Here is a 27,594-nt window from a genome sequence, read left to right as displayed (position 1 = left end):
CATGCTTGCACATGCATGCACAAGCATAAATCTTTCTCAGGCTACTTACTTATCAGTCCTTCTTTGTTTGCACTTGGAGTCAATGTGCAATGAGCCCGATCGTAATCCCTCTAAACGCCTCAGTGCAAATGTTCCCCACTAAAAAGCATTTTGTCGCTAAATTGATGTAGCCACAATGCTATTAGGAAGAATTTAATTGGAAATGAAAGTGGATTCATTATTACTGTCATGATGGCTGAGCGCGTCAAAGGCAGAGTCTCTGGCAGCCATGGCTGTGCATTCTGCTGATTGTGAGAACGGCCTGCAGAGAACGACACACAACTGCATTCTTGATTTGCACTTTTGACTTTGCTTTACTGACTCTGACAAACTTCTCGTTGTCCAAAAAAAGCTTTTCTAAGTGAAAATACATTTGAAATCTTGTGGACGGTGGTTGTCTGCAGCAACATATTGGGAAATTCACAAAGCAGAGCAATTTCCTTCACTTCTTGCGACAATAGGTTCATCAAACAGATTCCATTAAACACAAGGAGAAGCAAAAAATCTCATCGAGCCCATTAGATGGAAGCAATCTGCACCAGTTTTTGCATCAGGTCAAACACAGCAGGTGAGGTGATCAAAGAGAAAGAGATAAGTTATATCTATGCTACTCCAAAAGGTTTTTCTAACTTGAGTACATCTAGAGGTACACTTCATAGTAAAGTCTCAATGTTCCAAATAAAAGGGACATGATTTTACACCATTTATTTTTCATATTTTGATTTGTGTTCTAGTTCAAATCTTTCTGTTTCAGTTCTCCTGCCTTTCTTAATCCAGCTGCCACAAATCTGACATTCATCTCCTTAATTAACTCACCTGTTTCTCATTCCAGTAATTACTTCTCTCTAGTATTTAAGCACCTGGTTTTCTCTCAGGTCTTGTTTAATCATCTGCTGCTTGCCTGTGTATTTCAGTATGTCTGGTATGCATGTAACTTTAAATTCATCTTATTTTCATTAACTTGTGATAAGATAAGCTAGAGATAAGATAAATCTTTATTGTCATTGTCACAAGAACAACGAAATTTAAAAAGAGACTCCATCAACCTTTTCTACATTTGAAACTTCAACTATGATTTATAACACCAATACCTTGTTTCACCTGTTGCTTGTAAACCCAGCAGGCTGTTCCTTTCATTCCTCTGTGCCAAAATTACCACCAGTTTTCAGCAGATGGTATTTTTTTTCAGAAAGTTGCATGAAACGACTCTGCTCTTCAGCATTAAGTTTTAGCAGGCTTTTCCCAAAATGTCTTATTTAATTTAGGAAAAACTCCAACACAGAGGCGATGTCTTCACAGTATTGGGATCTGGTTCTCCCACATTAATCTGTCCACAAATACCATTATGATTATGTCCCTTAATGGTATTTGAGACAACATAAATAATTCTGCATGTTGCTCACAAGAGCAATAAGTACATTCAAAATTTTTTACTTTTAACTGTTTGTGATTGTTCAGTTAAAGAAAATCAAATTATATCTTATTGTATTATGTAGTACTTTCAAATTAACATTTATCACTTAATTTGGTATCTGCTTGATGGCAAAACATGTTTCTTTTCTATAATTGGATCAAACACAAGTTTAAAAAGTACTAGTTAGCTACTTGGTTTTTCAACAAGGTGTGCTGTTTGTAGAAAAAATGATGTTGAAATGCAGATGAAAAACTTGATTATACAGAAGATTAATCTTTTATAAAAGCCTATAAGGGGGGTGGGGGGTGTGTGTGAAAGATACAACATAAAACTGGAAAGTCAATTAGCAAACCTTGGAAATGAAAGCTCATACCAATAAATTTGAATGCTTTTGGGATATAATCTACTGAAATCAGTGCAGAAGCAACACTTTTTGCACCTTACATTGTGTTGCCTCTTTACTCAGCTCATTAGCTGTGTTTGTGAATTCAGCTCACACTTCTCAGTTTGCAGGTAATCATGATTCCAGTGAACCTCTTTAACCTTTGCTCTAGACGTTTGGACTGCATGAGTAAAGTAATTAGAACAAGGCAGTCTCTTCCAGATGGATATATTTGTCAATATGTTGCTGCATTGTCGCATTTAGACAGGTTTTGTCATCGGATCATTCAGAGGCCAAAGTTGTGGTTAGTTTAATTTTGTTCCCACAAGCTTCAACAAATTGGTAGGAAAACTGTTTACATGCAGATGGAACGTGTCAATCTGGTTCTTTTTAATAAGTTATAATCAAAAACATGTGCTCTTTTGAACAGTTATGTGCAGCTGTGTAATTGTAGAGGGGTGAAATCAAGTTATAAGTTTATAAGTATGAATATAGGAACGCCAACATTATTTTTCTTTTTCAATTTTTTTATTTCTCGTAAGTTATTTTTAATTTCAGTTGTTCAGTGCGATCCCACACACAACCGCTAGGGGGCGTCTGTCACGTTGGTGGCCTGGAGAAGGTTGGCCACACAGAAGAAGAATAAACCTTCCTGTTAGACGCTAAGGGAAGCGTGTCGTCATTTCTACACCACAGGTCAGTAAATATGTATTTTAATGCATGTATATTCGTTACATTTAAGAGTTGAAGATGTTATTAAAACGAGTGTTAACTAGTGAGACACGTTATGCAGTTTGAACAGTATTGTGTTCAAAACGACATATTTCTGAAAGCTAATTAAAGCTAACGCTAGCGAACCTTGTTAATATATGAGCTAGCTAAATTCACATTCAATTTATTAAATTTTACCTATTTTGAAACGGTTCTCACCCAAAATGTATTATTTTGGCATTTTTGTTTGTATTTATTTCTTTTGCGGTTTTTGAAAAACCATAGAAATCATGTTAGAACATTCAGTGAATAAGTGATGGCTGCCTATTTGTTAAGCTTAGTAAAGAGACAGTTGTAAAAACCAAGAAAATTTAAACTAACAATTTATTTAAATAAAATATAGAACCCAAAATTGTGCACTAATAAAATGAGATGCCCTAAAAGCCTGATAGTGCACTAAAAACTCTTAAAAATCCAGTAGTTTTTAGTCAAAAGGGACGAGGTCCACCCTCGGTACCGTTGGGACTTACTACGGATTCTCCATCAAAAATACAAAACATGCAACACAAACTCAAAAATCAAGATGAAACATCCACCTTCCTACTTTTACTTATGTAGATCAAAAATAACAAAGTTGAAGTGACTCTTCTGTCACAAGGAACTTCTTTTTCCTTTTCTTTTACAAGTGTGGTGACATGTCGGTGGCAAAATTAGAAGTTTCACAGCATGAAGCTGCAATGCCACTGATTACAAAATATTTTTCTGTTCCCTTGTTATGAATTTTGTAACTTGCAAGGTATATATTTAATCTAAAGCTTGAAGACTAAAAATACCCGATTGTCCAAGGCTCCCTTACCATAAAAATATCATTCCAGTGGGCTAACATTACCAATGTAACTGTCATAAAAGGTCAAATTACCTATAAAGACTATGTGGAAGGCAGTAAAGATGTTTATTTTTGCAGCAAAGTAGGGTCACCCATAAAATGCCAGTTGGCAACATAAAATTAGACGTCTGTAAATATGTTCCCTCATTTAGTGAACCGTTTTAACATGTTCGCTACACCATTGCTGTCGGTGCAGTAGCTGCTGCATTGAGTGTTATTGTCAGTGCAAAGCAGAACGGTGGATCTTAATGAGTGTAATCAAAACAGTGGATGTCAAACAAAGGTTTCCAATTGGCAACATCTGGCTGTAACGCTGAGCAATGTCAATACTGCAACCTCAAATGTTGCCAAAATCACAACAGGAATTTTGTTGCAGATGTTTCCGTCTGCATGGTACGTAAGAAAATACTTCCTCAGTAGTCTTGTAGAAAGTATGAGAAATAGAGGTGGTAGGATGAATCTAAAATATCAATATCGATATGAAGTTGGAATCAGCATTGGATTGATACTAGCATAAGATTGGGGGGGTTTTTTCTTGAAATTTTATTTTATTTTTGTGTCCCAGTTTCTTTCTTAACTTCATTTGAGACAGCTGAAAAACAAAAACTTTATCGAAAGAAATTGGTATGTTTCCGTTAAGCAACTTCGTTTTCATAATTCCAATTTGCGTGTTTATATGATCAATGTAAATGTAGATTATGACTTGAAAGTACAGCAACATGGAGACGATGACATTGATCATTGCATGTCTCTTGTCAAATGAGTAACTTAAGAATTACCACCAGCATTGAAACAACTAAATCAGCAATAACTGGAATTTCAAAGTGATTCAATCTGATAGGCATGTCCTACTGTTCACATTTGTTTAGTTTTAGATGGAAAATAGTGGCAGTATACCACCAACATACACTTAGTGGCCTCAATTTCTTAAGGCACCTAAATCAATGAAAGCAACTTGGATAAACTAAAAAGTATTCTGGGAAGGTTTGTAAGTTCGCCCCCTCGATTTTTCACAAAGACTTGAAGAGCTTCTCTCAGCCATTTCTCCTTGTCACAATGAATGAGGACACCATACCCTCAGCAGTGCTCAGATGAAGCCAGAGTAACTTTGTTGCCCGTGGTTCTGAGAAATCTTAGAAAGATCTTTGGCTTTCTTTTTTCTTTTTTATTGATTCATTTATTCTCAAGGCACTGTTTGTCTGGCTGTGGCACATTGATAGAGCGAACTGAGTGACTAATAGTCCAAAGAGCTCTCGGCCAGAGAAGGTGTCTGTAATGGCGCGGCTCGCTTTGACTGATCCCTTCTGCCGTGAAATATGAGCGTCTCCCTGCTTACCAGCTGATGACAGTACATCTCCACCTTTAATGTCTGTATTACAAAAGCCAAGCATGCTGACGCTCCCCATGCCTCGTCTCTCTTAGCTTGTCAGCATTAGTCATGCACAGTTTGTGTTCTTTTGCTTTAATGGCAACTTCTGATGTATGTGTGTGAAAATGAGACAGAAAATGGTCTAGAAGAAAGAAAAATAATAATAAAAAAGGAGCGGTTTCAATGATACGCAGGAAAATGACAGCGAGTGGCCTCAGAGGCAGAGCGCCGTCTCATTAGGAGCCAACGCAGGGAGCACCATAGTTGTTAGTTACAGATGTACTTCTTGGGGTAAAGAAGACCCCTGCTCTGGAGAACTATTGTGAAATGTGAGCATATGTTCAACACCTTTATTGGTCTTTTTATCATGATGTTTATAACCTCTAACTGCCTCCAGGGTGGTGACAGGGAGCAGCTTAATCAGCGGGAATGGCGGCGCGTCGTCCGGCAGGCTGTATGTCACAGCATTGATCAGGTGATTAAACAGTCAGCAGAGTGCGATTTATCATGGTTATTCTGTTGGTAAATACGGGGGTTTCATTTATCCCATTTTTATTTCTTGGAAGAAGGTGTGGGATGAGTGAAGAACGATGAAGGAAGAGCGCTTCGTCTTCTGGCTGGTAGCTATCGGGTCGTAGGATGTTCATGTAACCATTTATCTGATCGCTCCGCTTCTCTGACTGTAAGTTGAGTTCTGATTGGTTGGTGGAAAAACTTCTTAAATAATACTAACATGACCACCCCAAAATAATCTGGTTAATAATCAAGCTCAATATTTCACAGTAAAAACAGTTTCCAGTCAAGGTAAAGTTGAAAGTCTTCAGCAGGCAATTCTAAGTTTAGTCTGACATCTTTTGTTTTTTGTGATCTCTGACCATAGGTTTTGTGGGACTGATATCAGGTCTTTGTGGTGGTCACTACAAAATATCAACTTTTTATCCTTTGTAGCTAACTTAGCAATGCAATCATCCATCCATCCATTTTCTTTACACCCTTGTCCCTCAGTGGGGTCGGGAGGGTTGTTGGCGCCCATCTCCAGCTAACGTTCCGGGTGAGAGGCGGGGTCACCCTGGACAGGTTGCCAGTCTGTCGCAGGGCAACACAGAGACACACAGGACACACAACCATGCACACACACACACACACACTCATACCTAGGGAGAATTTGGAGAGGCCAATTAACCTGACAGTCATGTTTTTGGACTGTGGGAGGAAACCGGAGTACCCGGAGAAAACCCACGCATGCACAGGGAGAACATGCAAACTCCATGCAGAAAGACCGGGGACGGGAATCGAATCCAGAACCTTCTTGCTGCAAGGCAACAGCTCTACCAACTGCGCCACTGTGCAGCCCCCAATGCAATCAGTCACTCTCCATTTGTCCCCAAACTTTAACTTTTAGAACGATGTCTTCAATATTTCCTCATAATGTTCTTTGTGAGTGATAAATTACATGCTTGTGTAATTTTTGTAAGAGCATTTTTACGACTCAAAAAACATCTAAAAACGTTTCATTCAGACGTTACAGAATGTCTCCCTGGAAGTTGGGGTTCAATAAATGCCTCTTTCAAACATCATTGAAATCTTTATGCCTCAAAAACACATGACTGGAGTTTATGAATTTACAAAGAGCAGCTGGTAGCATTTGAAAGTTTATGAAGAGACATAAAGTCTGCTTTATGCCATAAAATATTTACTCGCTACAGAAAGTCCAACCCTGACTGGGAGCACCTTTCCGTTCCACCTCAACGTACAAGGGCAGTTTTCAAGGGATGCCATAAAAGTTTAATGACTCTGTAAGGACACTGATGGAGCATCACGTATTGACTGGAAATGGTTTAAAATCCTGCACCGCGAGATGAAATGACCAGAATAACACAATTTAGCTGCTGGTTGACTCATTATGGAAATCAGAGAAGGGGATTATTATGGAGGCTTACAGATCAGAAACCCCTGGCAGCTGCTTATGGAGAGTACGGCTGAGTGTGGGTTTCATTTGGCTCTCAGAAAATGCAGCGAGTGAAACAAGATGGAGATTGCAAATTTGGGAACATCAAAACTGTGCCTCTTTGGGTCTCAGCTCAGCAAAGACAAAGCTGTTTGGATATTTCTTGCAGGGATGCGGGGAATTTTCCAGACACGGGTTAATTTCTACCAGCTATAACCACGAAACGTCTCAGAAGGTGGTGGAGTTTCACACGCAAATCTTATCCATTTAACTAAAGGGATGGCCAGCAGAGTTGTACAGAAATCTGTCTGATAGATGGCAAATATTTATAAATATCTTTCATTTTTATAGGTTACTGTCTATAATCTCTCCATATTCATGTTAAGTACAGAACAAGCTACAGTAGCTAGCACTGTGGCCAATCTGTCAGTTTTGTACTATAGTTGCATATAAATTGACATCTCAAGGCAACTGGTTCAACTGGATAATATGTACACATCATTGTGCTTTTATAACCTTTACAGAGTACTGTATTTTTTCTTCTTTACAGTACCTTTGCATAAAATCTCAACAAAATGCATTGTAATCTTTGGAGATAAACTGAGAAAATCCTGAAAATACTTTACAGAGGCACTGCAGGTGCTGGCAGCTGGTTATTTATTCAGCAAAAGCTTTTCAGCAGAACTGATTATGCTTGTTTGCATTTCTTCCACCTATTGTACGTTCCAGTGAAATTAGAGGGAACCCTCTAATTGTATTGTCCTGAAATTACAATGTCAGCCCTAAGGAGGGAGTAACATGTTTACTGTGCAAAGCGACAGCAGTGGGAGTCCCGGTGCAGATATTTCCTCCTCTTTTTTTTTTGTTGTCTTTGTACTCAGCTCTTCCTTCAGGTTTTGGGGTAAAACAACTCGAGTATTATCTCAGATGAATAGACGTTCACTCTATCGGCAAAAAAGTCCTCTAAACACACAAACATATGCATGTTATGAGCTGCATAAAATAACTGTTTAGCTTTGCAGTTAAAGTCCGGTCAGCTGTTTTATTGTCCACTAACTGTCGGCAGTAAAGTAAATTATTTTGGCTGGTGGATCTGAATATTTCATGTTTGAAAGGAACTGTGATTTTTAATTATATTGTTTTGGATTGTTTGGTCCCTGTTGTCATCACCAGGCTTAAGAGTGTTGCCAGTGAGCGGCAGGTGCCTCGTAAACCCACTAATCGCTTTTTAATGGCTGCGTTTCAAATTAGACAAAACTTTTCAGAAGTTAGCTTGGTAACTTCTCTTGAGGCGCATGTGGAAACCTTGAGTTTGTGACGCACAAACGTCTTTGTTATGGTTTCATTCTTTGGAATTACATTCTAATTGGATCAGATTGGACCCAGTTATTGACCAGAATGTGTGCGACTGAAATGAATTGGTTGAATATAACTCGATTTGAAATGAACCTGTGAAGTAAAGTGCTCTGAAATTACTTTTTATTTTTAGTTGAATTGAGTTTGAAGGAGAAATTAAACTGCACCAAATGCAGAAAGTGTCAGAAAGTATAGAAGTAAACTTGGGCATCAAGGATGTGCTGCAGCATAGATGCCATAAAGATTTTCTTCAGAGACAAACAAAAATTAAAACAGCCTCTAAATTTTCTCACAGGCATCAATAACTTCATTTCAAGCCGTTTCTCTATGAATAGATTGTTCTCATAAGTGCTAGATTTTTATTAATATATTCACAAATCAGCTCTACTTGCATTTAATAGTACGGATATTCAGAGTAAACTTCTCATCAGAGACGGAAACCTTGTTCTGATCCTTTATCAGTGTCTGGGGTTACCACGGTAACTGCATTCCTAAGTTTTGCTTTAACAAATCACATTCCTCCTCATCTTGTTTTTGATAGCTTAATGTTACAGCTAAAGTAATATTGCTTCACTTCCTGGAAAGACGTTGCAGCCGCCTGGGGAGTCTGCAGCTTTAATAGCTCTGCCTTACATTTGTTTCTGTAATGAGCTCTAAATTTAAAACGAACTCTTTCCTGGCTGACATGCATTTCACTTCAAAATGTTAGAAGGCAAGTACATTTAAGGTATTTTCAGATTTATGCTACTCTTCCTGAAAAACAGCCTCCTGTGATCTCCAAATCTTCGTATGAAATTACTTTTTAATTTGTTTTCAAGAGATCGATAAAATGCAACTTTTTACCATTCTGCAACTTTTTTTTTATTTCTTTTAAATGTTTGATTCATCTCCCAGATGTTGACTCACCAGAAACTGCAATTAGCCTCATGCTGTGATTCTCTGAGTGGCTCCTCAGCGGCGCGGAGCATTGTGAGCGAAAACAGCCAACCTCACGCTCAGAAATCATTTTAGAAAGCATGCAGACTTTTTTGACCATGTCCAATTTTGTCATTTAAATACAGCTTTGAAAGAAGATGCAGTGATGAACAATTAACTCCACGGATCTCACACCTAATGAGTCAATGTCCCTAAAGATTGGATTTTGATTGGACTGGATTTAAAAAACACCTGATACCTGCAAGTACAAGGCCAGTTGAGAGACACGGGCAGAGGGAGTCGAGTCCTGCTGTTTCTGTGAGGTTTAAGAGGGAAAAAGCAGCCAGGTTGAGTTTAATAACACACTTTTCTATCTGATCATCAGAGAGTGCAACCACCTCTATAAAAGCTGATTAACATACAGCTCCACATTAACACAATGCCAAGATGGAAAGAGACTAGCAGTGACCTTCAAATAAGCAATTGATGCTGTTCATCAATCTGGAAATGGTTATAAATCATATTCCAAACAATTTGAAGTTCATTTTTCAGCAAATACACATCAATACAGAAAGCTTAAGACAGATCTCAATCTGTATAGAAATGGATCTCCAACACATTTACCTAAAAGTCCAGAGGTGTGTGATTCTGCATATTTTTATATCAATCCAAGACCAAGTAAATTCAGAGCCCATATCACCAGTACCAATACTGACAGCGACATATTTTAAGTTTGATATATCGACGGAATTTAGACAAAGTTTATGCATGATTTTTGTGCGTTTTTCCTCAATACAATGCAAAAATATATAATTTGAGACCAAATACAACACGTAAAACCAAATTCAAAAGTGTGAATCTTACCACGCAAGTATCAGTGCTGTACTGATAACAATGTGGTATTGGTATTAGTTGGTTTGGAAGCAAACTAATCCGTCATGTTTGGAAGGGTTGAACAGTGTAGCATTGCAGACTTGCATCTGATCTTTACAATATTTCCCAACATCATGCCCACGCTCAAAACTGAGACTTCAAATATACCAGAGCGCCAACGTCTGACTTTTTAATTTGCTGGAGTGCATGGTACAAAGACGCATTTCTCTCCCTTCTCCTTGCTTCAAAGACCACGAGCCCCTTCAACGGAAATGGAAACTGGCTTCAATCTTCTGGAGGCGATCACTCCTCCGTTCTTTAAGATGAGATAACTTCAGGCAAGAGGAGAGACATCAGCGGGGCGAGGGGCAGCATGTGTGTTTAAAAATAGAATTTCAAATGGCTAAATGAAGAAATGGCATCTCCTGGGAGGGCTGAAAATTGTGTTAAATTGAAGCAGTTAGAAAGCAATTACCAATGAGAGGTAGGCTGGAAAAACACACAACATCTGAACATGTTTAAATGTTTAATTCATTGTCATTATGTCCAACTCTTGGTAATTTGTCAGTTTACATAGCACCGTGTCTGTGCAGTGAAAGTAGGGCTGCAGTGATACGATATGATACGATATATATTGCGATATTCAGCAAACGATACAATTCAATACACTTTTGCAATTTTCTGAAAAATTTTAGAGTGATTTTGGTGACATTTTGTGACTGTTATAGAGTTGGATTGCATTTAACAGAAAACTGATTAAAAGCACCAACTACACAATACCTGGCTCTGGTTGGAAACGGACTTAAAGTCGACAGCTGGACAAAATGAATCAAAGAAGTGGTGAGAAAACATGTTTCTTTTAATTGAAACAGTACAAACTGTAGCTTACATGCATTTGTCAAGTAAACAAAGTGCACCAAGTACCTGCTCTGAATAGTTTGATACCTTTTTAACCTCGACACTTAACATCTGAAGGAATCACTCTAAGCCTGATGACCTAATCACTCTCCCGGCGAAGCGAGCAGTGAGTGAGCAAGGTGACAGTTGGATGTTACGATACTTGCGGATGAATATTTATTTTTTTCTATGAAAGAAAATATCGGTATATATCACAAAATCGATATTATTACACAGCCCTAATTCACACCTGGAATGTCGAATAACGAGTTTATGTGATTCAATAAGTGGCTTCAGTCACACGGCGGTTGCTAGGAATGTAAACACCTGCACAGCTGTGACACGTTTTGAGTTTTTGCTGTGGAAAAAGTAAACAAGCAAACATTTTAGGATTGAAAATATGTCATGATCATTTCTAAGCCATCCATAGAAATTCGGATAAATATGGTAGAAAAGTGAAGGAGTTTTAGACATCAAGGTTAGTGTTTTTTTTAGTGAACCTTGACGAGCATAAACAAGGTTTCCCCCAATCATTCATCCAGCGGCATGTCGTGGTTTTGATTTAAAAAATGTTTAAAGTTGACAGGAAATTTGAAAATATTACTCAATAATTATGTGTTATTAAAAGATTGGAAGATTAATGCATGTACACCAACTATAAAATCTAAAACTGCAAGCATTTTAAAAAGACTTTTAAAAAAATAAACAGTGCTTAGCCTGGTGGGAGCACAAGTAAAGCCTGGTGGCCCGCCAGGCTTGTAATACACTGGGGGAAACCCTGATAAAGCAGGCTGGTGGTATCGGCTGGGACTGAACTGGGCTCTGGTTGTAGTGATGCTCATTTTAGAAGATGCAGTTGCAGGAATGCAGAGTGAAGTTGACCTGCTGGAGTTTCTCTGTTTACACCTGCTGGTTATGATGTGGAGCTTCTCTTGTTTACTGTGTCTTGAATCTGTTTTCTTGGTTGCAGGAAATAATCCCCAGACACACTTCAAAGGAAATGTTTGAGCCACAAGACGTGCAGGCAGTCCTACCTGCAGAGGGGGAACAGTATAAACTCAGCTTAACCTGAAGTACAGACTGTGGTAAAGTCAAATTTTTGTTTTCTAAAATACTAAAAATGTAAGAACTTTTATATGGATTTAATGTGAAAGGACATCACAAAGTAGTGCATAATTTTTTATAGATAAATATATAAAAAGTGCATTATGTACTACTTTGTAGAACAACCTTTCAGGTCACATATAGCAGAAAGTCTCATGAGTCGTTACTCTACTAACTTTGCCCGACTACAGACTACATATTGTAGCCGTTCTTATTTGGAAACTGGATTTAAGAGTAAATGGGTCTGAATTCAAAACTAACCCTGCACTAATCGGTGTATTTTTCATGAAAATATGAATAATTTTTGTTCCACTTCATAATTATGCACCACTTTGTGTTGTTTTTTTTGAAAAAGTGATGCTGGTTATTTACCAAATGAGTCTGATTAACCTAATCAGAAGCATTTTACTCAGTAAACAAAATTTTAATATCTGCTGCATATGTGAATGTTTTAGAAAGCAAAAGTGTGACTTTCATTGTTGAATCCCTAAAAGCCTGATCAACCTTCTGGCCTAAATAATGGACTGGAAGCACCACATGTTTGTGTGTTTATGCACATGTAAAAACAGTTAAAAATCATCCACAGTCGAGTCAATCTTGGACGCTACAACACTTGAAAAACAGCTGCAACCTAAGACCGGACTAAATAAGTTTGGGTCAGATGTAGCAAAGTCAGTGAGTAAGTTTATCTTATTTATGCAAATGTTTGTTTCTGTTTGACGTTTCATCATTTCCAATTACGTCTTTGTACTCTGAAGCCGACCGACTTCACCTCCGACAGTTCCCATTAGGTCCACACTGAGCAGGTCATAGATTGCTTTTTTTATCATCGCTTCTGGAAACTTTTCAATTTCAGCGTGTGTGTTTTTTTCCAGAAATCAGTCTGGACTCACTGAGTCATCGGCTGGTGGAAAAATACACATCAATCACAGAGATAAATTTTGGGGGAGGCTGCGTGTTTTTCTTACTTTTTTTCATCGTCGTCGTTTGAATTTGAAAAGCCACGACAGACATTCAAAATAAAAGACCGTTGACAGCAGCAAACAAACTCAAAGAATGGTTTTTATTGACGTGAAAATGACTGATATATTCGCTGTCCTTTCATTTCTGGATGTGTTCGCAACCCAAGGCGTCATCCTTTGCTTTGTTTTGTTTTGTTTTTTCAAAATCAAACAATTATTGTGTCTCAAAAAGCTGCAGATCAACAAGGAAGCTCAATCATGAAGTGAGATAATCTCACTGAAGGGGATTCATGTTTAGTGGATGGACTGTTTAGTGCAAAGGCACATATGTTCCTGTTGAGTTTTTCATTCATAAGCTTACAACTATCCATTTAGTGTGTATTTTAAAAATCATTTAGCTTAATTTAACTCCAAATGGAAAGCAGGCTAAAGTTAAATAATTAGTTTGTAGAAGCAGACTTGGCACAAAACACCTGATTAATCTGTAGTTGTGGCTCAGAGGAGCTTGGCAGAACAATGAAAACTTTGGGATGGCTGAAACTCGTGGCGCTCTCATGTTTTGACGGTTATCGATTACTAGTGATAGAGAGCTCCATTGGAAAGAAAGGCATTTTACCCGGTGGAAGCTGAAGTCGTTTTATTCGTCTAACAAGGTGTGCAGGCACAACTTAGTCATTTTTCTTCATTAAAGGGCCAAATTTATGCTGAACATGAACACATTAGCATAAAAACAGAGGCAGGGCAATAATTACTCAGGCTTCATACATATTGCAGGTGACAGTTGTACACACTCACTGATTTGAGGGTATACACTCCAGTGTGTGTTGCATATGCCTGCGTGTGTTTATGTAAGCACACAATGAACATGTCTGCCTGCTGGTAGCTTAGTCATCTCAGGTTTTGCAGGCAGAAATGCAACAGTATCATTGTTTTAGATCAACTATATTTTGTTTTGATGATGATTTTGGCCACCAGGGGGCACCAAAACACACTCTAAGCAAGAGGGTGGCATATTAAAATAATGTAAAGGTGAATATTTATATGTTTAGCACAATGGTTGAGTTCCTAGGACAGCATGTTGGGGCTATTGTAGAAAATCAAAGGAATAAATTAATAAATAAAAATTATCAAAACAAAAGCAAATTTGAGTTTGAAAAGTCAAAAAAAAATCTCAGAAATGTTCTAGCAAAAACAAGGAAACTTCTAAGTTTGAAAAGTAGCAGATTTGCTAGAAAAAAACTCAAAATGTTTATAAAAAATGGGAAATTTCCTGGTTATTCACGCCGCTTGAGCTGACAAAGTTCATTAGAAAGGCTTCAGAGGCTGATAAGTTTAAAACACTTTGTGTGCATTTTTCCTCCTTAAAGCAACCTCAGAGGCACAAACACAGAGCATTCAAGCAATGTCAAAGTTATTTTGAAATTGCGTGCAACATTTTATTGCTAATAAAATGATAGAAGTACTGCTGGTACCTCCTCCTCAATCAGGCTGAAACTGACGGAGTAGATCCAGAAAACTTCCATAAAAGCATGAATATCTTAATGGAGACATGATTTCTGCCGTGTTAGTATTGCAATTTTGTACATAAATGTAGAATGATGATCTGGTGCCACAGTGAGCAGCATCTCTGCAGCAGCAAACTCAAAACAAACTCCAACATAAATCATGCATATCTCATTTTGAACCAAGATTAAATAACCAATAAACACAGAAGTCTGTTTATTAACCTCTAACATCAATTTAGTAGATGCTTTACGAGTCACGATGCAAACTCATTAAGTTCATTAGCTGCACCATAATCCACTGTAATCCTCGGTTATATGTAATGTAATAAACAATGGGGAAATATTTATCAACCTGCCATGACAAACAGCTGATAACGCCCACATTGGAGCCGATGAGTAGCATAGATCAAAGGAAAGAGCATCAAAACATCAAATGTCTTGATGTTTATTTGTAATTTTTTTTGTAAAGTTCCCCATGAGCCCACCTGGTACCCTGCCAGATCTGTCGAAACATTGGGACGCCTCCTCTCCGAGAACCCCCCTGTTGAGTCTCGTCTCTGCTGCGCCGCTCCTATTAAAGCTCCTCCTGTCAACAACCGCTGCCTTTTAATTGCACAGCTCCTTGTCTTTCGTAATTACGTTGTCAAACGCGGAAGAGTCGAGAGTGAAAACGGCGGAGCGGCTGGTCCCTCTCGTCAAGGCTGATCCGTCTTTATCACGGGAGACATCGCTGTGAGGAGAGGAAGAAAGCAACCCAGGGAGCAATTAGGCGTACAAAAAGAACACTGTCACCTCGCTTGCAATCACGAAGCAGCGGAAAATACAGAAACTATATTTAATCTCAACACCAGGAATAAAGCGGCAAAAATCACAATGTGGCTCCTTCTTTCTTTTTTTTAATAATATAAAAGCATCGTATCATGCTGTCAGGGAAAACCGATAGCACAGGTTTTAATTACGGTGCAGATGCTTTAATTATAGATTGTTTTGTTTATCAGTAGTTCCCCCAATCTTGGAGAAAGTTTGCCTTCAGAGGTAATTTATCCTTAGGGGCGGCGGGGGCCTGAAAATGGAGCCGTCATCGGAGTTTCTCCCTTTGTGTTCAACTCACTTAAATATTTATGTGTTAGATAAAGTCTGGTGTCATCAGGAATGAGTTTGCCTACCTGCAGGTGGTGGGGCTCAAATCAATGACTCACAGTTGCATCAACAACAGGAAGCGCAAGAGAAGTTGAGGTCAGCGCCGCAGCCATCCATCCCAAAGGAGCGAACTAAACCCAAATGCTTTAAAAGGTTTTCTGCCAATAAGCGAATGTTGGAGCTTGACTTCATTATTCACCCGCTAACGAACGCAGAGCAGTTGAGATCATGTCGGCCTTTTGTGATTATGCGGATAAAGAGATGGATTCAGCGGATGAGCTTCTTCTCAATACTCTGTGCCATAAGCATGTCTTTAATTTAACTGTAAAAATCTGCCAAATTCACACTTTTAACTTGTAATTTTGATTTATTAATTACATTTATTTTTATGAGTTAAAAACTTTAACACAAATAGTCACACTTAGTACCAGCTGGAACCTTTGTATTTGCACGTTTCTGGTACAACCGTATATCTGACGCGCAAGTGACATTCACAAACGGCAATGGACAACAAAACGGCTTCTTTTACACCACTGCGGGTTAATTTTTGCTTGGACACTGGTAAAGATTATAATTGTGTTCAAGGTGTGCTAATAGTAGTTAGCCTATCAAGCTATTCTGTCTAAAATAGCATCTTAATGCTAAACATGCTGCAGTAGCACAGATGCTAACGGTACTTTCAGCATCTACAGTTCACATTTCTAAAGAAGGATTTTTTTCAAAGAAGAATTGAATAACCTTAATAAACAGATTAAGAACAAAAATAAAATATCGTTTAGCTCATTTGTCTATTTATTCAATAATTTAGCAGCAAAATGATTATTTTCTCTATAGTTTTTGATGAAATGTGATTCATTACAGACTCTCCAATCAAATGAATGAAAACTTTTTATCTACTCTCGCCACTAATTTGGATGACCGACTCGACCACCAAGCTTTCACTCTCTGCCATCGATTGATGTAGGATTACAAGCTTATTTGATCAGCCGCCAACATCAACTAACATGTTTCAAATTGGCTTTTATGGAATAGATGAACACAATCTTCAAATGGTACAGTTAAAGTCCATAATCTGAGAACCTTAAATTGGTCATTTCAGATGATTTCCATCAACTCGCACTGAGTTGCATGAACTAGTTTGGAGACATTTTGGTCTCAAGACCAGATTTATGTAGAAACATCCAACAAAACACACGTGGTTGAGCTGAAAATTAATGCACATTAAACTTTTTACAGTTTTATTTGCATAAATATTTAAATGATATCCTTTTCTTTCTCTTTTAGAATGCACGCTACTTTTCTATAACACAAAATCCCAATAAAATTAACAGAATTTAGCGTTTTTTAGTTTTTATTTTATCAGTTAGGCGTCAAGTCGATCAGCTAAACTCTTTCCTACTGCGAGCTTCTCCAGAAAGCAAATCTCTTCCTGTCGCACGGAGTCTTGCATCCTTCACAGAGATAACTTTATCAAGCCGGATCTCAAGAACGGATGAAAGTAAACGTGTTCCAAAGACTTCTTTAAACCGCTCACGATATGCAGGTGAAATAAAAACCCTGAACATTTAACATTATCGACCTCGTTGACCGCAGCAGCTTTTTAATAATGTATGAATAAATAAGTTTTTAAAGGTAATGCGTTTTTTTCATCTGCTGCCAAAGGATAACACCTGCAGATTTAATAAATATTCTCCGTGTGATTTATTTTATACACCCTGGTCCTGTTTTATCAGTACAAAGCAAAGCTCTGCCGGGTAACGCATGATTATGAGCCCAGCTTCCTGCCGCAGCCCAGAAGTCTGTCGGCTCGACGCCGCTGCAAGGGATGATGGGGGACGTTGTTTGTTTACTGTGTGTGAAGTGATCAATGGCAGCACCGGCTTGAGAGAAAACCGTCAGGGTCAGTGTTCCTCTGAGCACCGGGGAGTATCGAGGAAAAGAAAAAAAAAAACTCCACACGACCCCACTGGGTGTCCGCCTTCTCTTTATTCACCGGATTCAACATTCACACATGCATGGATTCATGGAAGTTGCTGCACAGGCTTGCAAATCACTCGCCGGCGGCAAGAGTATGTGCATGTAGATGAGCCTGTGCCTGGATGCTGGGGACAGGATATTCATCGCCACCGGGTCCCGGGAACATAAACATGACGGGTCGACCAGGAGGAGGGCAAATGGTCACAGACACGGTCACAGTGTGGCCAAAACGTCATCATGAAACGCAGATTAAACGAGAGAAAACTCAAAATCCTGACCAGCACGGCTGTCCTCAAGGCTGGGTCAACGTTTGTTACTATGAGGCATTGTCTGTGATTATCACCGGAAACTGACGCGGAAGGCTGCGGATGGGAAAACTCACAATTCTGATGCCGAAAGGAGGGATTAAAGGATCAGAAATTGACATAATATAAAAGAAAAGACAGCTAGGAGGGAGAGATGGAAACGTGTTCAGGGGGAAGGAGGAAGAAAGAAACTCAGACGCAGAATAAGTTATGAGCAGCCAAGATGGACAGGAGGAATTTAGGTTATACAAAAAACACATATAAAATGGCACAGAAATTAAATCAGCATTTGCTTTTTTCTTTTGTTTTGTTGCATTTTTTCCTGCCAAATACGAAGAGGGAGGCAAAACGAAGGGAAAAATAATCCCTTGAGTCACAGCGAATCATTAAAATTCAGTTTGGATCATCAGAAGTCACGATTTCAGCTTTAAAACATGGAAAATTAAAACATGTTGGTGTGGTTGATATGCTGTTAAAATCAAACACACTGATTTCATTTGAAAGCGTGCCGGGATCTGCACCTTCACCAAAAATAATAAAACAAGAAAAATGAATGACAGTTAAAGCTGTTAAAATTATGTGGAGCCATTTTAAAAGAAATTAATAAAATGAAAAATTTAAGACCAACTTATTCTGTTTTGTGACTCTGCTTTGCTTTTCTAACTCGATATGCAGCTTGACTTCACATTCAGATGAAAACATGTCCATCAAGTTTAGATGCAAAATATTAGCAGCGGTTTATCTTTTTCTCTCTCATTAGTGTCACTTATATGAATGACATCAACAGTTTGTTCTAGAAGTAATTTACATAAATATCCAAATATATTTAACGTGATTTTCTTCTCTAAGTTAGAAATAATGGACGCTGGCGTCTGGGTGGATTTTAAAGTTCATTCATCAATGGAAGCTGCCATTTGCTGCTATATTATTACAGCTCATAAAACAAAATTAAGCTACCCCTTATTTATTTAATTTAAAATAATACCTTATTTGATCTCAGGAGTCATTTTGTTGAATTGCAAGATGAGGTTGAGGATTTTCCTCTGTGGGTTTTTTGTTAAAAAAGTAAAAGGAAACTGAGGTTTTGGTTCAAATTTAGATTTTAAATGTATCGTGATGAGGCTTCCTTATAATTTCTGTCCAATTATTACAAAACTTTTATTGCTTCCCACTGTTTTGTTTCCATTTCTAGTTTTAAAAAGAGGAATTGAGATCCAGCTTTAGCTGAGTTGGGGCACAAATCATCATTTTATCGTCACTGACTGAGGATGAGGATCCAATAGGGGAAGAAAGATGAAGAATCTTGATGAAGTGTTTAGCTGAAGAGCTGTGACACCAAACAATAACCATCTTCAGACATTTTTCATCAGACAAACCCTCATTTTGTTGGCATTGCTGAAGTTTTATGTTGTTCATGTTTGCAATTCTGCGTGTTGTTTGCTCCGTGATGAAGGGCTCAAGCTTTGAAATGCAAAACTGCAGAATTTAATTGTGTAATCCAGGCTTTGTAAGTAGGGGGGATATGGCAGGATAACCAGCACCAGATCCGATCTAACAAGGCACTTTGCTCTGCGGTACACAGCTTTGAGGGGATTGAGGAGGGAAGAGGAAGTGTGAGATTTTAACAAGGGACAGATTTGGATCTGACTGGCTTTGTGACTACTCGACAGTCACAAAGATGCGTGCAGAAAGAAGAGAGGAAGGCAGGTTGCAGCTCAGCGCCCTCCCTCCCTGCAGATGTTGCTTTTCAAATCAGATCCAAACTTTAGCATATTCCATGGCTGAAAAACCGAAGCGCAAATCCAGTCACCATCTGAGAGATGAAATTTTATGAGCAGATTGCGTTTTTATTCTTGGCAGTTCAAAACGTGCCGCGTGTCTGAGACTGTAGTCCAATATGCTCAGTTAAACAATTTTATCTGCTGCTGCGGTTTTATGTCGTTGAAGTCGGGCTACCTGTAAAAAGTGAAGTTTTATAGATTCATTAGTTGTTAATCAAAAACAAAATCAAGTTAGTGGCAGCCGGTCAACCCAAAACTTCTCATTAACGTCAGTTTACATAGTTATAACCAGATACTAACATACATGTTAATGTTTTAATCAGTTTAAATACTTGTTTATTAACTTAAGTAATGCACAGATTCAAAGAAATAAAGGCAAATTAATCCACAAATGAATATACATCTCTGGAAAAATTAAGAAAATCTCAGTTATTCCACTAAATATAGATTTCTGAACTCTTCCCGAGTTAAAACATTAGCATTGTTGTTTCTAAATGAATATGAACTTGTTTTCTTTGTTATTTAAGGTCTGAAAAGATAACAAATGCTAAATTTTTGATTGGAATTTCTGAGATATGTTATCAGTAGTTCATAAAATAAAAGAACAATGTTCATTTCACACATACACCTATAACAAGTAAAACCAGAGAAACTGATCATTTCATGTTTTCTTTACAGATATGTATTAGTAAATGATTCAGACATATATTGGATGACATTATTAAGTTACTACAGTTGAAAAAACATTGGAAGAGGCTGAGTTTGGTTTTGGCAAATCAAAACTGCTAATGAATTTCAGACCGGCAACAAAATTCTGTTCATTTCTAGGTAACTAATTACTTTTTATGTGTTTGGTTGGAATAATTTGCTCTAATTATAATGTGCTCCACTGGATTTGGTTTTTGTAAAGAGGCTTTACGTTAAAAAAATTAAAAATAAGAATATCAAGAGCTGCATGAAGGATTGTTTCAGTGTGATTTAGTACTTGAAGGAATTGAAAACCATGTTTTCTGCCTGTTCCTGCCTCCTTTCTCCACCATAATCATATTTAAAAATGAGCCGTCGTCTTGTTTCTGGTCATTCGTTATGCCTGCTTAGTGTCTTCCAAACACAAGTTGGAGAAGCCGCTGCTCAATTAGTTCAGACTGAAGAGCTGCGTGATCAGCAGAAGGCCACAGCCGGATCCAAGTCGGGACCATCTGGGGTCCTGGCTGGAGACGCTTTGATGTGTTACACAGCTCTTTATTTTAGGGCCAAGAGGAAAGAATGAACCCCACCCTGCTAAAATCAGCTCACACACATCAGTCGACTTACAAACTCACAAATTACAAAACATTTCTCTTGCCAATGTGTTCAGTAATTAATGTGGCAAAGGAGGAAAAAGCATCCAAAGTCATGTGGTGAGAAAAAAACAAACTTTTTTGGGAAAGAATGCCAGGAAGAATGCTTTTCTGTCCTACCATCACAAACATAAGTATGGAAGAGGCCACTGATGAGAATAAATGATCTACACCAGGGCCGCTGTAGACGGGAAATAAAGGAAAAGTAACTCATAAATTCTGAGATTAATCTCAGAAACTCACAAAAAAAAACAAGAGCGTTTCAGAGCTTGAAAAGTCAAAAAAAATTTTATTAACTTTGACTTTTGAAACTCAAACAAAATGTTATTTTTGTTTTTATTTATTTATTTTTACAAATTTCAGACTTTTTCAGCTTAGAAATGACCCAAGTTTTTATTTTTTTATTTTTTAGAAAATTTCTAAAATCTCAAAATTTGAGATTTGTATTTATTTTTATTACAAATTTCAGACTTTTGGATCTTAGAAACTTCCACATTTTTCCTAAAAAATGTCTGAGATTCTCAAAATTTGAGCTTTTGTTGGAATTTCTTCTTTTTTTTTTCTGCCTACAGTGGCATTTGTACAAATCTGACCTTAATCTCAGAATTTTTACTTTTATTCTCAGAATCCCGATTTTAATTTTCTGATATTAAAGTCAGAATTATTAAATTTTTTCAGTTCCTCATAGCCGTGTATCTTGTTTTGCTCACCGCATTTTAGCTTCAACCATCTACTTTGGACAAAACAACCCAGATATTAACAGAATAAAACCTCATGTTGGTTTTAAGTAAATCAGCTTCATGCTAAGTGGTCCTGAGTTTCTTCAGTTTTGATTTTAGTTTTCCTTTAAAATTCCTTCACTTCTTCAGAACCTCTTTCTACAAACCCCCAACATGACAGTAATGTAAAAGTAATTACCAACACTGGCTATTTTTTCCCCACTTGGTCCAACTTGCTCCTAATTGGAATTTCCTCGGCTCAAATTCAACACCTCTTCTAGAAAAAGAAATGAATAGCATTCAGAAGTGCCAGAGCTTTTTTATTACCGTGTTGTTTTACGTGTAAACTCCTGGCTTAGTCTGACGCCACCAGCTGGCATCGTGACAGTTTCCCTCTCTGGAGTGCAGCAGCACTGAGGCGGTTCAGACGAAGCCCACAGAACTAATTCTCATTCCTCGTGAGGAGCTGATTACTGCAGCTGGAAGTAGTGAGTTAAATGTGGAGGATGCTGCTTTGTCCATGTCCCTCCAAACAAGAGTAAACCTTTATTAGCCGCTTACAAATGTTCAGGAATTCACAGGTAACGGCCAAAACGGGAATATTTGGATTATATTCGAGGATTATAAAAATGCTTTCTCATTATAAAAGTTCAACTATTGTTATCCAGCTTTAATTTTCTTTCACTCTTTTTTTTCTAAAACGGGAATGTTAAAGTAAAAGTTTCTGAAGCAAACTAGCTATTGTAATATTGAGCTTGTTTCTATGGAGGGCCAAAAGTGCCACATTAGGATTAAAAGGGGAATCATTATCTAACTATTTTAACATTAACAAACATTGTTGGGCAATAAGTACTTTTAAGCAATTTATTACAAACAAGATGATTGTTTGTGGCACTTTTCCACAATTTACATAAACCTTACATATATTTAGGATTTATTATGTCCAGACTTCATTTAGTATTAGATGTAAAGACATAAATGTTCATTCTGAACTATTTTCAAAGGTTATTGCAATATTTTAAGCACTTTTGAGAAAATGATTTATAAAATTGTTATGTTACTCCTATCTGTTGATTTATTGTAATATGAAGAACAGTTTTTAATGAGACATCACAATTTAACAAGTTCTTGAAAGTTAATTTCTGTATTTTAAACATTTTTGAGTAGATGATTTATTAAATTTGTCATGTTATTCCATTCCCTTTCTTTATTTGCATTGCTTTAAAGCACTGTTTTTAATGAAACATGAACTCTAATAAGAGACCTCTTATATTAAAAACTATAAATCAAGCAACAACAAAAGTCTGGTAAACGGGTCTAACTCTAAAAACACCTGCTGCAGCCTCTCTCATCTAATTAAGCTAATTAGCTACAGGTTTGTAACATAATTAGCTGTAAAATGAGCAGCCTGGAGAGAGCCTGAGTCCTGAGCTGCTCTTGCATCAGAGCGGCTCACAGGAAGAAGTTGAAAGGTGAAGCTTCGTCAGAGTGCGACGCTTCGTTTTTGTTAGCAGACGATGTGAGCAGCTGAGATGTACGAACTCTAGATGCTGTTGAGCAACGAAGAGGTGGGAATGTTTCAGATGAGACGACCAACATTTTTAATGTAGGCAGTCAATATAAGAACAAAACGTTGGCAGTGAAAACCTGCTAATTATCCTACGGGTTTTACAAACTGAAACATTTCAGTTTGTAAACAGTTCAGTTGTGTTCATGGCGATGGATTAGGACAATAGATTTATACTTTAAAATTCTTGAGCGTATTGAAAACACGGAGCTTTACTGTTTTCTTTTGGACTGCTGTCCTGTTTGAGCACCCATATGTAAACTAATCTCGCATACATAAGCATGATTGAGAGCGCTGACTCCTCCTGGTTCTGTTTGTTTTTTTTGATCGAGCGGTGTATTTTTGCAGTAGGACAACATGGAGGAGCTTGATTTCTTTGCAGATTATTTATCTATATGACAGTTTTAACAAATAAGTAAAAAAAAAGTTTATAAAAGTTGCAGAGTGCAGGTTTAAGATGCACCGACTTCTTACCCAAATCATTGTTGGAACGTTTCTTTATTTCACGCTCCGAACGCCTAGTTGACGCATACAATGAATGTGACGTTTATGGATTTTGCATGAAAAAAATAAGAAATTTACAGTATAAAGTGTAGCCTAATGAGACAGTGGCTGTCTCCTCTGCAGTGTGTGGTATACGTCAGAAACAAAGCGGCGTTCGTTTTGGGTTGGCAGACGCCCGACGCCCACCAGGGAGCAGAGACGCACACTCAGAGCTCTGACTGTGCCCCTATTCAGATTAGCCTTGATGAGGCTCTGTGCAGAGGAGTTAATGAACAATTGAGACTTTTCTTCTGCTTGAGGATGTGATGATCAACTGCTGTGACTGAAAACTCCCACTCAGTATTACGTTGACTTGTTTGTTCGTGTGGCAGGTAGATACAGATCCACCAGACACTTTTTTTTCCCCCTCCATGGTCTTCAAACTCCCAAAAAACATTCATTCTTATCAAGAAATGTCTTTTCTGTTATGTTTAACCCTTTGGGTAATTTAATCTGAGAAATCCAGCTGTAAAGGTTTAAGTGGTTTGATCCAAGAAATTACTGAACATCTTGAAGACCAAAGTTATAACTTGCAGAGGCTGTAAACAATTGAGAATTTTTTTTATTTTGATTTTTTTGTTTTTAGCTTTGGTGCTAGGATGAGATGGTTTTTTTGGGCTGTATTAAAATTGGTTTATTTTTGCAAAACTACAATGGAAAACAACTTTTTTGCACTTTTTTAAGTCAACGTCCAGGTGCTGCGACTGGCTCACACCATGGAAAAGACGACGACAGGAAGTGGTAGGATGGTGTGTTTTTTATCGACTTATCACATGAACAAACTTATTCATGTTTGATTTTAATGACCTTTATTATTTAATGAAAACACTGCAATTGCGAAATTGCTTTTTTTTTTCAATATATCAGAAAAGTTTTGCGCTGATTCATCATGAAAACGAAGACAAGACTTTGATCACTGAAGAACTTGAGTTATTTGAAATTTAAATCTCTAGACGAGTAAAACTCGCAGAAACCTAAAATGTCTACAAATGTTTAACGGCGATAGAGATCAAGGAGTACAGATAGTTTTGTAAGAAAATATAAAAGAAACGTTCACATTTTAGGGATGTTGTCACATGAACGTTTGTGCTTCAATCTGTGAGTTTTTCTTGTCGTCTTTTAAACGAATCATTCAGTAACTTCTGATTTTCACGTCGAAATGCTACAACGTCTTGCCCAGACATGAACCCCGTTATTTTTTCTTCAGTTTTGCACTGAAGGATAAAACTGCAGCTGCAGACTTTTCGATGTGATTCAACTATCAAATCAAATCTCATGCAAGTCTGGATTCACGGTGGTCCTGTAAGAATTTGCATATTGGAGGCATTCCGGTAATTTAAAGCACAGAAGCAATTAAACTAACGGACGTCTCGAGGGTTCCCACCTGGTTTGAACCCAAACAAACCCTCTGATCTCTGTTAAGTAGCTGCATTCTTATTACCAGACCTTATCTGAATAGAATTCAATTATTTTTGAGTCCAAGCAGCAGCAACGCAGTCGGGGAGACCAATCGGTGCAGGATCTTGTACAAGTTGGGGCAGTTTTGGATCGCAGCGGATCGGTGATGTAACACTGCCCCCTCATGGTCAGAAGGATATGAGAAAACAGAGGTTATATTTATGCAGTGTGCATTTTTTTTGTGGAAAAACAGACACAAATTTATTGTTCCGCATAACTTTTCTAGTCTCTCATTCGTTGAATCCGGGCACCTTCAGGCAAACACAAAAGCAATGAGCTGCAGGGAGGACTTTTTCTCTCCCTGCCATCTGCCTTCTCCTTATGTGTTGCTCATGTGAAGCAGAAGCAGACCAGAGCTCCAGCTTGCCACTCTGAGCTGCTCCTCTCCTCCAGATTTCACCTGGATGGGTTTCTATTTTTGTAGAGTCCAAGAAAAACAAGGTGCATACTGGAAAATGAAACATGAAGAAAACCTTTAAATTCACTTTTGTAGATATGCCCAATTCTGTTTGTTTTAAAAACCAACACTGACAACTTAAAGTATTAATTTTGACTTTTAAAGACCTATTTGAAACTTTCTTTATGTCACTGTACACAGTCCCTGTTGCCTTATTGTTACAACAATAAGGCAACAGGGACGTTTAAACGAGCATAATTCATAACGAGCAATTAACTGGCTTAATTCTGGCTGGAACTCATTTAAATTGGTTGGTCTCTTAAGCTTGTAGGACAAGACGATTTTGGACATAATGAAAATAAATGTTAAACTGTAACAGTGGTACCAATCAATCAGTGAAGTTTATCCGTATGGCACAAAGTGTTTAACATCATATAAACAGAAAACTAACAAAACTTCACCATGTTGATGGGAAAGTTTCTTTGTCTTTAAAATCATCAATACACATCAAATATGTTGGCAAATGTTTCATTAATTATGTTTCAATAATTGTGATTCAGGGGCTGCACAGTGGTGCAGGTGGTAGAGCTGTTGCCTTGCAGCAAGAAGGTTCTGGGTTCGATTCCCGGTCCCGGTCTTTCTGCATGGAGTTTGCATGTTCTCCCTGTGCATGGTGGGTTTTCTCCGGGTACTCCGGTTTCCTCCCACAGTCCAAAAACATGACTGTCAGGTTAATTGGCCTCTCCAAATTGCCCCTAGGTGTGTGTGAGTGTGTGTGTGCATGGTTGTGTGTCCTGTGTGTCTCTGTGTTGCCCTGCGACAGACTGGCGACCTGTCCAGGGTGACCCCGCCTCTCGCCCGGAACGTTAGCTGGAGATAGGCACCAGCTCCTCCCAACCCCACTATGGGACAAGGGTGTAAAGCGGATGGATGGATGGATGTGATTCAAAAGCAACTTTATGCAGGTTAGTTTTTAGTCTTAATTTAAAGGAACTCTGTGTTTCAGCTGCAGCAGCGAAATGCTCTTCAGGTGGTCAAAGGCTGACTTTATAACTGTCTCTATGTGCCTCTGAAGGTTCAGGCCTGAGTATGGCTTAGGATAGACTGCCTTCAAATGTTCTTACTTCATCTCAAATCAACTGAAAGGTGAACAGAAGTGGCATCAACATAAATTCAGTTAAATGTTTGTAGACTTTGCTTAAACGGTGGATCAATGAACTGATCAGTTCTTATAAAAGTGATCAAATATCTGGTAATCCCAGGATCACTGTGTGAACGCTGCAACTTTCTGGAGTGCTTTCTAAAAAATTTCATATTAATATAGCACTTTTTAACATACAGTCATATTCGATAAATTAGAATATACATACCAATTAGTTTAATTTGTCGGATTAAAAGTATTTTAGCAGGTAGGTTTGTATTTGGTCTGAAATGAAAAATTATCAGAATTAACAGGAAAAAATGGTTTTCAAACATCCATCTCTGTGTGTTTAATCTACAAAATGTCTTTTACAAAGTTATAAAGTTCTTGAAAAAACAATTAAACAGGTTGTTATATTTATCTCTCTGTCTTTAAACCTGATTTTCTGACATTGGTTCCTCACTTTTACTTATTTTCTGTTCTTAAACCCATCAGTAATTGTTTCCTTGTTTCATTTTAAAAGGCTGCAGCCTTGAAATATGAGCTTGGAGAGCAGAAATCAACCTGCAGTGGTTATTATCTGCTCTGGCACCAGAAGAAAACCGAGTATTTATCGCACATATTCAGTAACATGGATATTGTTGTTTGTCTCATAATAAATTTAAGGAAAGATGGTTGTAGCTTGGAGAAAAATATTTAAGGAAAGAAAAAACTTAACAAGTTAGGATTTTAAGTTTTCAGATCAACTAATAAAAACCTTCTAACCAACTTTTTATGTAAAAAAAAAAAATGACACTGCAAGAAGAAAACATTTTATCAAGTCATTTTTGTGAAGTTTCTGATGCAAAATCTTAGTGTGATTTAA

The 27,594-nt window shown here is 37.8% G+C and overlaps 1 protein-coding gene across 9 annotated transcripts in view; it reads left to right on the top strand.

The window, feature by feature from the left end:
• Window positions 1-2,393: 2,393 nt before the first annotated feature.
• fam180a (family with sequence similarity 180 member A) overlaps window positions 2,394-27,594 on the top strand; it is a 34,207-nt gene continuing 9,006 nt past the window's right edge. For 2 of the 9 annotated variants that reach the window (XM_008400391.2, XM_008400385.1), the window contains exon 1: window positions 23,041-23,191. Coding sequence is in view for 3 of the 9 variants with exons in the window: in XM_008400385.1 (XP_008398607.1) it covers window positions 23,171-23,191 (21 nt within the window). In the remaining 6 variants the exon portion in view is untranslated. Of the gene's footprint in view, window positions 2,532-5,198; window positions 5,277-5,370; window positions 5,484-11,760; window positions 11,876-23,040; window positions 23,192-24,423; window positions 24,483-26,512; window positions 26,554-27,594 lie in introns of those variants that run through there. The other 7 variants (XM_008400392.1, XM_008400384.1, XM_008400388.2 and 4 more) reach the window with 6 other exon arrangements.

This window comes from Poecilia reticulata, linkage group LG23 (assembly GCF_000633615.1).
Source record: "Poecilia reticulata strain Guanapo linkage group LG23, Guppy_female_1.0+MT, whole genome shotgun sequence".
Classification (NCBI taxonomy): Eukaryota; Metazoa; Chordata; class Actinopteri; order Cyprinodontiformes; family Poeciliidae; genus Poecilia; species Poecilia reticulata.
The sequence above is the reverse complement of the archived record's forward strand: the minus strand, read 5'-3'. Positions and strand labels throughout refer to the sequence as shown.